At 36.5% G+C, this 12,511-nt stretch overlaps 1 protein-coding gene across 4 annotated transcripts in view; it reads right to left on the bottom strand.

Moving 5' to 3' along the window:
• Positions 1–12,511, bottom strand: part of ZNF185 (zinc finger protein 185 with LIM domain) — a 334,258-nt gene that overhangs the window by 100,374 nt on the left and 221,373 nt on the right. For 2 of the 4 annotated variants that reach the window (XM_053699440.1, XM_053699439.1), the window contains exons 22-25: positions 11,188–11,265; positions 10,220–10,339; positions 5,187–5,270; positions 981–1,091 (exon numbers count right to left, since the gene is read on the bottom strand). In XM_053699440.1, coding sequence (XP_053555415.1) covers positions 981–1,091; positions 5,187–5,270; positions 10,220–10,339; positions 11,188–11,265 — 393 coding nt within the window. The remainder of the gene's footprint in view (positions 1–980; positions 1,092–5,186; positions 5,271–10,219; positions 10,340–11,187; positions 11,266–12,511) is intronic. The other 2 variants (XM_053699442.1, XM_053699441.1) reach the window with 1 other exon arrangement.

Here is a 12,511-nt window from a genome sequence, read left to right on the forward strand (position 1 = left end):
AGTTCAAATAAAGGCAGAGTACAGAAAACGATAAATTTAAAAACTCCAAAATGTTTATTGATTCCAGTAAAAAATACCAGCAACATCCATGGGTGACAGAAAACACACACAATCACTTGCTGTGAACTGCTGACATGTTTCGACCCTCAGGTTAGACATCTATATGTGTGTATCTCTATGTTAAATCCCTTTGCAGCCTTTTTTTAACACCTGAGATATGAAATAATTGTATTAGATAGTGTTATTATGAGTGTAGCTGCAACTTTTTAGTCAGGCGTGACAATTAACCAGAGCTCTAAAGTTGTGCTCTCCAGACAAGAATTAAAATCAATTGCACTCAAGTGAACGCGTTTACTTTCAACTCATAATACGCACACTACTTCCAACGTGCGCAAAGAGCCGCAATAAAGCCCCCTTTTTTTTCTTGAAGATGTCTAACATTTAATTTATGCTAATTAAAGGGACATTAAACACTTTGAGATGGTAAAATAAAATGATAAATCCTATATATAAAATAAAGTCTGCAATATGCTTTTATTATTTATTTTGTCCCATTTTCCTGTAACTCCATTCTGAAATTGTTAGCTTTTCAGCTCCTGTTAGAAATGAAAGTGCAGAACACTGTTATATTCTACATAGCCATTAGCTGCACACTCTAGTGACCTATTTATAACTGTCCCTAAGAGAAAGTAACCTAAGTTATAACATGGCAGCTCCCATTGTTTTATAGACACTAAAACTTTACACTTATTTTGTCAATATTTAGGCAGCTACTGAAACTATAAAAAATGCATCTACATGCTATTCTCAGACTAATCTTTTCTTTGAATGCATCATTCTATCTAGCATTTGCTTAGTGTTAAATGTCCCTATAAATCTTATGATGTAATAAGAAGGCAAAGCCTGCATTATTGTAATCTGTGAAAAATTTAAATCAACATCATTTTTTACAACAGTATTATTTGAGTGTATATAATTACCTGTCATCTCTAAGCATCGTGATCTTTCCAGGCACTGTTCTAATCTCTGGTATTGTAGATTCATTATCAGTGTAGGACGCCAGTATTGGTCTGTCTGAGTCCCCATAATTGCTATAAAAGTTTACACATAACAAATAATGTTTTAACTTGTTTGAAAAAACATGTTTAACTTTCTGCACCAAACAATATGAAAATTAGACGTATTTAAACAACACACGTTCGGCTAGATTACAAGTTGTGCGTTAGGGTAAAAAAGCAGCGTTAAGAGGTCCTAACGCTGCTTTTTTACGCCCGCTGGTATTAAGAGTCTTGCAGGTTTAGGAGCACCGCACACTTCTTTGGCCTTACCGCAAAACGACCTAAGTAAACTTCGTAATGTCTTTTTTCTATGGGACTTCCATAGCGCCAGTAATACGAGTCTGTCCTGGGAGGCCAAAAAGTGAGCAGTACACCCTACCCTGTCAAGATCCCTAACGCATTTAAAAGTCAGTAGTTAAGAGTTTTATGGTACAACGCCGTAACATAAAACTCATAACTAAAGTGCTAAAAAGTACACTAACACCCATAAACTACCTATTAACCCCTAATCTGCTGCTCCGGACACCGCTGCCACCTACATTATATTTATGAACCCCTAATCTGCTGCCCCCAACATCGCCAACACCTACATAATATTTATTAACCCCTAATCTGCCGCCTCCAATGTCGCCGCAACCTACCTACACTTTTTAACCCCTAATCTGCCGCTCCCAACGTCGCCGCCACTATATTAAAGTTATTAACCCCTAAACCTAAGTCTAACCCTAAACCTAACACCCACTATCTTAAATATAATTTAAATAAATCTAAATAAATATTCCTATCATTAACTAAATAATTCCTATTTAAAACTAAATACCTATAAAATAAACCCTAAACTAGCTACAATATAACTAATAGTTACATTGTAGCTATCTTAGGGTTTATTTTTATTTTACAGGCAAGTTTGTATTTATTTTAACTAGGTACAACAGTTATTAAATAGTTATTAACTATTTAATAACTACCTAGTTAAAATAAAGACAAATTTACCTGTAAAATAAAACCTAACCTAAGTTACACTAACACCTAACACTACAATATAATTAAATAAATGAAATACAATTACCTAAATTAAATTAAATTAGCTAAAGTACAAAAAAACAAACACTAAATTACAAAAAATAATAAACAAATTAGATATTTAAACTAATTAACCTAATCTAATAGCCCTATTAAAATAAAAAAGCCCCCCCCCCAAAAAAAATAAAAAAAACCCTAGCCTAAACTAAACTACCAATAGCCCTTACAAGGGCCTTTTGTGGGGCATTGCCCCAAAGTAATCAGCTCTTTTACCTGTAAAAAAAAATACAAACAACCCCCCAACAGTAAAACCCACCACCCACACAACCAACCCCCCAAATAAAATACTATCTAAAAAAACCTAAGCTCCCCATTGCCCTGAAAAGGGCATTTGGATGGGCATTGCCCTTAAAGGGGCAGTTAGCTCTTTTGCCACCCAAACCCTAACCTAAAAATAAAACCCACCCAATACACCCTTAAAAAAAAAACTAACTCTAACCCCCTGAAGATCGACTTCCCGGGAGACGTCTTCATCCAAGCCGGGCCGAAGTCCTCAACGAAGCCGGGAGAAGTCTTCATCCAAGCCGGGCGAAGTGGTCCTCCAGATGGGCAGAAGTCTTCATCCAGACGGCATCTTCTATCTTCATCCATGCGGCGCGGAGCGGGTCCATCTTCAAGACATCTGACGCAGAGCATCCTCTTCATCTGATTGGAATCCTTCCTTCCTTCGTGAAGTTCAATCCTATTGTCTGATTGGATCAGCCAATAGGATTGAACTTCACGAAGGAAGGAAGGACCACTTCGCCCCGCTTGGATGAAGACTTCTCCCGGCTTCATTGAGGACTTCGGCCCGGCTTGGATGAAGACGTCTCCCGGTAAGTCGATCTTCAGGGGGTTAGTGTTTTTAGGTTTTAGGTTTTTTTAAGGGTGTATTGGGTGGGTTTTATCTTTTAGATTAGGGTTTGGGCCGCAAAAGAGCTAACTGCCCTTTTAAGGGCAATTCCCATACAAATGCCCTTTTCAGGGCAATGGGGAGCTTAGGTTTTTTTTAGATAGTATTTTATTTGGGGGGTTGGTTGTGTGGGTGGTGGGTTTTACTGTTGGGGGGGTTGTTTGTATTTTTTTTACAGGTAAAAGAGCTGATTACTTTGGGGCAATGCCCCGCAAAAGGCCCTTTTAAGGGCTATTGGTAGTTTAGTTTAGGCTAGGGTTTTTTTATTTTGGGGGGCTTTTTTTTTATTTTAATAGGGCTATTAGATTAGGTGTAATTAGTTTAAATATCTGTAATTTGTTTATTATTTTCTGTAATTTAGTGTTTGGTTTTTTTGTACTTTAGCTAATTTAATTTAATTTAGGTAATTGTATTTGATTTAGTTAATTTATTTAATTATATTGTAGTGTTAAGTTTTAGTGTAACTTAGGTTAGGTTTTATTTTACAGGTAAATTTGTCTTTATTTGTAACTAGATAGTTATTAAATAGCTATTTAATAACTATTGTACCTAGTTAAAATAAATACAAACTTGCCTGTAAAATAAAAATAAACCCTAAGATAGCTACAATGTAACTATTAGTTATATTGTAGCTAGCTTAGGGTTTATTTTATAGGTAAGTATTTAGTTTTAAATAGGAATTATTAAGTTAATGATAGGAATATTTATTTAGATTTATTTAAATTTTATTTAAGTTAGTGGGTGTTAGGTTTAGGGTTAGACTTAGGTTTAGGGGTTAATAACTTTAATATAGTGGCGGCGACGCTGGGGGTGGCAGATTAGGGGTTAATAAATGTAGGTAGGTGGCGGCGATGTTAGGGCCAGCAGATTAGGGGTTAATAATATTTAACTAATGTTTGCAAGGCGGGAGTGCGGCGGTTTAGGGGTTAATATGTTTATTATAGTGGCAGCGACAGATTAGGGGTTAAAAAGTGTAGGTAGGTTGCGGCGACATTGGGGCGGCAGATTAGGGGTTAATAAATATATTATAGGTGTCGGCGATGTTGGGGGCAGCAGATTAGGGGTTCATAACTATAATGTAGGTGGCGGCTGTGTCCGGAGCGGCAGATTAGGGGTTAATAAATATAATGCAGGTGTCGGCGATGTCGGGGGTGGCAGATTAGGGGTTAATAAGTGTTAGATTAGGGGTGTTTAGACTCGGGTTCATGTTAGGGTGTTAGGTGTAGACATAAATTTTATTTCCCCATAGGAATCAATGGGGCTGTGTTAAGGAGTTTTACGCGTTTTTTTTGCAGGTGTTAGACTTTTTCTCAGCTGGCTCTCCCCGTTGATTCGTGCACGAGCATGTACGACCAGCTCACCGCTGACTTAAGCAGTTCTGGTATTGGAGTGCGGTAACGAGCAAAATTTTGCTCAACGCTCACTTCTTGTCTTTTAACGACGGGTTTCTGAAAACCCGTAATACCAGCCCTGTAGGTAAGTGAGCGGTGAGACAAAACTGCTCGTTAGCACAGCCTCTAACGCAAAACTCGTAATCTAGGTGAAAGTAATTACTTAATCATATGTGCACAGTGTAAATTGTTTTCTTGCCTTTTTTGTTCCAAATTCATTACATAGTTTTCTAAGAAATCAAGTTTTAGGTAGTGATTATTACTCAGACCACATTATCCTCTGCACTAGAATGCCTAATATACAACAAGATCATACTTCACATCAGATTCACTGCTCCTTGAAACCCTCAGATGCATGATTGATTGCACAAGTTATGCAAGCTATGTATCCAGATCATACCTCAAAATCTTCTTGTAGGTAACAGAAAATGTCTTTGTTGTGTATATTTTCAGGCACCACTAGGTTAGTTTCCCGCCCAATGTTCTCAGCTTCGTTATCAGATTTCCAGACATTTTCTGTTACCTACAAGAAGTTTATTATTGGAACACGTTATGGCTATATATAAGATAAGATCGGTTAATTTTAAACCTTAAAGGAACATGAAACTAAACATTTTTCTTTCATGGTTTTTAGAATTTTAAAATGTGTTTTTTTTTTGTTATATTTGCCACTCAGATCTATTCATATTATATCTGTAAGCATGTTTTGGATGAATACTTTCCAAAGATCACCCTTCATTTTTTCTGAAGAAATAAATGTACCGTTCATTTCTTGTATCCACTGTCCTTCTTGTTGTAGTCCTGTTTTCTGAAGTTACCTTTGGCAAGTCAGTATTGACATCATCACTGCAATAAAAAGACAAATCATTTTAAGGAGAGATCGCAATCAAATTTTACACCTCTTAAGTCTGCTTAAACAAATAGTACGATAAACAAAGTAGTGAATGTTCCACATGTTTTATCTTACAAGCCATAATCATAGACTATCATGCAAACCTCCTACCACACATATACTTTATTAACAGCTAATAAACAGTTAACCATTTGTGTACTGTATGTCTAGTCAATAAAGGGATACTAAACCCAATTTTTTTCTTTCATGATTCAGATAGAGCATGCAATTTTAAGAACTAAGGAAAATTGATAATAGGAGTAAATTAGAAAGTTGTTTAAAATTGCTTGCTCTACCTGAACCATTAAAGAAAAAATGTGGGTTTAGTATCCCTTTAAGGAGTACAATACATTGGGTCAAGGGTAAATCATTATCACTAGAAATGTGCGATTCATTTCGGATCGATTCGGAAATTCGGCCGAATTCATAAAATTCAGAATTCGGATCGATTAGAATATCCGAATTAAAATAGTGCCAAATCTACCGAATAAATCCGAATTAGTTTGGATTTATTCAGATTTAATCGGTAGATTCGGATGGCCATGGATTACACTAGTATTGTACAGTATATTAGGTTATATCACTCTGCTATGGGTTACACTTAATATACAGTACATAATACTAGTCTAATACACAGCACATCCCACCTAACACTTACCGAAATTCCGAATTTCCGAACCGAACCGAATCCAGCCGAATTTATTCGAATCCGAAACGAATCCGAACCGAATTGATTCAAATTTTTCCGAATTCGAATAGATCCGAACCGAAATTCGAAAAAATCTGAACCGAACCAAATTTTTTCGCCATGCACATGTCTAATTATCACATTTATATTATGCTATAACAAAAATAGATGATCCTTCTACCAAATTGACGGTTATCACCTAAAGATGTCTCTATTGCAACCAATTGAATATTTAACATTTAAATGCCCAATTCCCAGTAATTTATCATTTTTAATTCAGAACTGAATCTAAATGGGATTAATGTAATCAATTTCAAGTACTCAGAGTCTATCTCCTCCTCCAAGAATGTGCCCTAACCTGATAAACTAATAAGGCTGAGCACTCATCATTCCATTTATTATACCATAATTGTTCTTGCATACCTCTCTTGAGGTCATTACAATGTACTGTAGGGTGCAATGTGTACATGATATATGATATATCAGAAACGTAGATACTTTACTTATTTTAAGAATATTCATATCTCATAATATTGCGATTGTGTTATTCATATAGAACACGTTTGCTACAGCACGATCGCAATTATATATGTAAACACAATTGCATCATCGCAATCACAATATTATGAGATATGAATATTGTGAACGCGCGAATTGCATTCTTAAAATAAGTTAAAAAAGGATGCTTAAAGTGATGGTAAAACAGTCCCCTTTTTAAAATGTTAGTGATATTAATTAATTAATCAGTTGTAATAAAGATACGCTATAACTTACTTAATGTAGATATGAAATTCAAATACCCACTTCAAAAGTAAATTTTTCTTTGAGCTAATGGTTTTAATTATTGTCCAGTCAGCGCTCTCCCCCTATGGCACTTTTGTTGTAGCTAGAGCTCTGATTTGAGAACAATTCCAACCTTTAGCTGAAGTGGGTGGTGGAGCGTGGGGTATTTACATTTCATATCTATATTAAAAAATATGTTAAAGCGCATCTTTATTACAACTGATAAATTAAACTCCATCTAAAATATCACTAACATTCCAGATCTTATTTTAAAAATGGTAGCGTTTACCATCATTTTAAGGACACAAGATACGCCCTAAGCTAACACACATATTCTAACACTATACAATACATATACAGTAAACATTGTATATACATATTTCATATACCACATCCCCAGCTTCTATAGTTTTAATACAAAGTTTTTTTTTGTTTGTCTTTATTAACAAAGTAGATTGCAGAAATAATGAATATATAGGCGTTCCGTGAGAGATTCAAGGGCGTTCCATGGGAGTAACCTGTATTTTAATAGCATAGGAAACATCACATCGGGTTTCTAAAACTCAAAACACTGTCTTCCATTTTAGTTATCCCTTTTCAGTCACATCAGTCTCACCTGCTTTTCAGTGATGATATTTCCAGTGTGACAAATCAAGTGGATGTACAGTGAAACTGAATATAGATTTGCAAACAGGAAACATTTTTTAATTTCACAAACGCACAACCTATTTTGTGTAAATACGCTTTAAAGACAGCCCCCCACTGCCTACATTGCAGCTCAGTGGTGATGTCGGCAGACTTTTGCTTAAGTTGCAATCCCCTATATAAGGCACCCCTATATAAGGAGGAACTGCTTCATTGTGCAGTGGAGACCGCATGAAGGATCGAATGGAAGAGAATTGGATGGAAAACAGAAAATGGAAGAAGAAAGAGGACAGAAGATGGAAGAAGAGAGAAGATGGAAGAAGAGGCCCGATGCCATGAAGAGGACCGCCCCTGAGGACCACCGCCATGAAGAAAGAAGAGGAGCACCGCCAGAGTCAAGTTGGTGAGTACATTAGGATTTTTTTGGTGTGGGCTTTTTTATTTTTAAGATTAGGGTTTTTTCTCTTTTAGTTTTTTTTTTAGTTTTTTTAGAATAGGGTTATTTTTTTAGCTTCGGCTTTACTTTTTTATGGGTTACTTTTATTGTAGAAGGGGGTTGCAGTTTTTAGTTGAAAAAGAGCTATGTCACTTTAGGGCAATGCCCTGCAAAAGCCCTTCTATTGGCTATTGTTATAGTAACTTTTAGTGTTAGTTTAGGGTTTTTTTTTTTATTTTGGGGTGGGTTTTTTTTTTTTTTTTTAAAGGAGGCCTTAGTTATATTTTTTATAGTCATATCTATCTTTTTTATTTTTGGTAGTTTTTTTTATATAATATTAGGTTTTGTTAATTTTTTAGTTTAGTTTTTTTTCCCTAAAATAGCTGAAACACTGTAGGGAAATGCCCTACCAAATGCCCTACCAAATGCCCTTTTAAGGGGAATCTTTTTTTTTAGATTAGGGTTTTATTTTGTGGGCAGCAAAAGAGCTGCGGGCACTGCCCTACCAAATACCATTCTAAGAGCAATGCCCAACAAATGCCCTTTTCAGGGCAATCTTTTTTTTAGATTAGGGTTTTATTTTTTGGACAGCAAAAGAGCTGTGGGCACTGCCCTACCAAATGCCCTTCTAAAGGGCAATCTTTTTTTAGTATGGGTTATTTTTTAGTTTAGTTGTTTTTTTTTGGGGTGGAGGTTACTTTTATTGTAGAATGGGGTTGTAGTTTTTAGTTGAAAAATAGTTTTGTCACGTATTACAAGTTGAAAAGTGAAGATTTACTTTCAACTTGTAATATGCGCTACCCGACGCACACAAAAAGCTTACTTCTAACGTAGTAGTGCAGGAGCGATAAATAGCGCTCCACTTGTAATTTAACTCCTATTCGGGTATCTCAGAGATACCACAGAATTAATTAATAAATTGGAAGATTTAGAATGGTAAGAGACTCATTGCTGGATTTCAGTTGATGTGACATCTTTGTATGCCAGCATATCGCATAATTGGGACCTAAAGCATTTTTTTTCTAATTAGAACTCAAGTGTATTTGACGTTTTGCTGGTAGCGCTGGAATATCTATCAGCTATAACTTTTTTTTATTTAAAGTACAGAACTCTCTCAAAAGATGTGCCGCAGCTATGCAGTTAAAATTTGCCCCCTTATATGCCAACCTCTTTATGGCGTGGTGGGAGCCTTACCTTATTCTATGATGAGACAAGAGACTGGCAAGATTGTGTTTATTTTTATACTCACTATATTGATGATATATAAATGATTTGGAGGGGAGTCAGATAATTAACCTCACAATTTTTAAGTATATGGGGCCAATTTATCAATGTCTGTCCGACATTATTCACTGTAGCGTATCATGTCCGACAGACATCGCTGAATGCCGACAGCATACGCTGTTGGCATTTAACATTGCACAAGCAGTTCACCAGAACTGCTTGTGCAATGCCGCCCCCTGCAGATTTGCGGCCAATCGGCCTCTAGCAGGGGGTGTCAATCAGCCCGATCTTATAGGATCGGGCGGATTGTAGTTCGCAGCCTCAGAGGCAGCGGACCAGTTATGGAGCAGCGTTCTTAAGACCGCTGCTTTATAACTGCTGTTTCCGGCGAGCCTGAAGGTTTGCACGGAAACAGAGGGATCGAGCTCCATTCGGAGCTTGATAATTCGGCCCCATTGAATAAAAATGAATTGGGTGCAAAGTCTGATGTCAAAATTAATACAAATCCAGTGAATTTCTTGGATATTACTGTAAAAGAGTATTACAAAAAAAGCATGATAAATTATTGTTAACCTACAGTAGCCACTACTACTCTTAGACCACCTTCTAAACATATAATTATAGCCGTAACATTACATAATTCTAAGAGACCTAAGATTTAATTAAAGGTATTAATAGAAAGAGAGAGGAATAACATAAACTCAGTTAAGAAACAGCAATGGAACTTTATTATATATTCAAGAGAATTGGAAAAGTTGTTTAAAATAGTCAAGGAGCCTTTATGAATTTTATGGGGCCGATTTATCACGCTGCAAATGCAGCAGTACGGAAACAAAAGTAAGACCGCTGCTTCTTAACTCATCTGCCACCTCATCCGATCGGGATAATTGACACCCCCTGCTAGCGACCAATTGGCTGCGAATGTGCAGGGGGCGGCATTGCACAAGCATTTCACTAGAAATGCTTGTGCAATGATAAATGCTGACAGCGTATGCTGTCGGTATTTATCGATGTCCGCCCGACAATTGATAAATCGGCCCCTATGTATTGATATTTATTGAATTAATTTTGTATCACAAATGGCAGTGTGCTGTGTCTATATTGTATATTATGAGAAACAAAATTACCTTCCCTCCCTGAGGACTGTGATTTTTCCAGGTCCTGGTCTAATCACTGTGTTGTTTGTGTCTTCTGGGCTGCTTGTTGTCCAAGACGATAGTTTGGGATAGTCGGGTTTATTGCTCTCACTATGAAAATAAATCATTATAAACAGTTTTAATTCAACATAATTGTAACAAATATGTGACCACATAAAAAGGAAGAAAGGCCACTTAGTGAGGCTAATATTTTAGCCTGTTGAGAGAGAGGACATTTGGCAGCAATAATGTGTCATTTTGAAGCCTTGTTTGCAAAAGGTTAAAATTTGATTTGTATTTATGTCACTTCCCTGTATAAGAAATTAGCAACCTTCTAATATTTCAAACAATAAAAGTAAACTCACTGCGGATGAAAAACCACACCAAGCTGATCTATGATGGCACTTATTTGCTGTTTCAACTTGACTGTTAAAGATATATCTAGATATTATGTTTATAAATTAAATGTTTGCAGTTAAAGTGATGGTAAATCCTAGTGTTCTTGAAACCAGTGCAACAAATAAAGGGGACTTTCAGTCATGAAGTATAAAATACCGGAAAGTTCCTTTATTTGTCTGCAGCGTTTGCCACGCTGAGCGCCTCAGGCCGCCCACGGCAGAACGCTATTTTGTCAATGAGGGGACGTTTCCACCTCTTAGCCAATAGCAGTGCGGGCCAGCTGGCATAAGATCACCTCACTGCAAAATAGCATTCTGCTGTGGGTGGTCTGAGGCGCTCATCATAGTGAAGCTGGAGACAAATAAAGGAACTTTCAGCATAAAGTATTTTAAACTTCATAACTGAAAGTCCCCTTTATTTGTTTCACTGGTAAATCCTAGCTTTTGAAAAATGCTAGGATTTACCATCCCTTTAAATGAATATTCCTTAAAGAAAAAGAGGACCCTATTTTTTTGTTTGCTCAATGATAAAATATTTTGATGTCTTTATATATAAATTACCCATTATCTCTGGTTGTAATTGTTCTTGTAGTTGCTGATCTGCTTTCTGTGGTAGGTGTTGGCCCTTTGTCATCATCACTAGAAAAATACAGGTAGAAAATGTGGTTTCTTTTTGAATATTTAATTTTAACAGATCCTCCTTTTCCTTTTTTTTTTTTTTGCTTGTTTTAAACAAGTATTATACAAAACAAAGGCGAGTGGGTAGACTAAAATTAAGCTTCTCAGAACATCTATAATCCTTTATTTTGTTTAAGCAAAGATTATTTTTAATTGATGTATACTTTTTCTGTATACCTTTTTGTAAGTGAATAATTTTATCTGGTATGAGAACTTATCACCTTACATTGGTTTCATTAATTAGGCTCTAAGCTTTTTTAAGTTATGTTTCATTTTATTTTTACACTTGTTGCATTTGCTCTTGTGAGGTACAAATAAATAATAGTATAGAAACTTACAAGGCAGGTTTCTGTGGAAAGGAACGCTATAAATAATGTGATTAGCGCTCTTGACACATTAGGCCACATTTGAGAACGTCTGTACAGCTTCACTCAAGTGAGCTTGTAATGTTGCCCCTTTTCACTTGCGACCAATCATGTGATAGAAGGGCTTGTCAATTACCCAGAGCTAGCGAGTTCAGGGTGATTTCTCTCAGACAACTCTGGGACCGCTGCTTCTTACATAGCAGGAAGCAGGCTCACCTGTGCACAACTGCCCCACAAGGGCTACAAAGTAGCTTAATGGGACATTCCAGACAAAATTGTCTGGAATGCATATGGATTTAATAGAAGTATTTTTGTAATATACATGTATTATCAAAAATGCTTCTAATAAAAGCTATAGCTGTTTCAAAAGTGTACCGTGCACCAGCATTTTAATTACAGCTCTTGATCAGAGTGCCTAAGGTGCTTACCTCATCTGGTAATGACTCACAGCTAGATTATGAGTTTTCAGCGCTATAGGGAAATTAACGAGCGCCACAAAAGTGTTGTTAATTCACCTCCCTATAGCGCAGCTATTACAAGTTTTTAAAAACCTGGCTTGTGCGGACGATATGGTGGCGTTGAGCTCCATACCTCACCCAAATACAAGCATTGTTTTGACGTGCTCGTGCACGATTTCCCCATAGACATCAATGGGGAGAGCTGGCCAAAAAAATGACTAACACTTGCGATCACGGAAAAAAAAGCTCCGTAATGCAGCCCCATTGATGTCTATGGGGGAAGAAAAAGTTACGTTGAAACCTAACACCCTAACATAAAAACCACGTCTAAACATCCCTAATCTGCTGCCCCTAACATTGCCGCCACCTACATTAAGTTATTAA

Source organism: Bombina bombina, chromosome 1, assembly GCF_027579735.1.
Source record: "Bombina bombina isolate aBomBom1 chromosome 1, aBomBom1.pri, whole genome shotgun sequence".
NCBI lineage: Eukaryota > Metazoa > Chordata > Amphibia > Anura > Bombinatoridae > Bombina > Bombina bombina.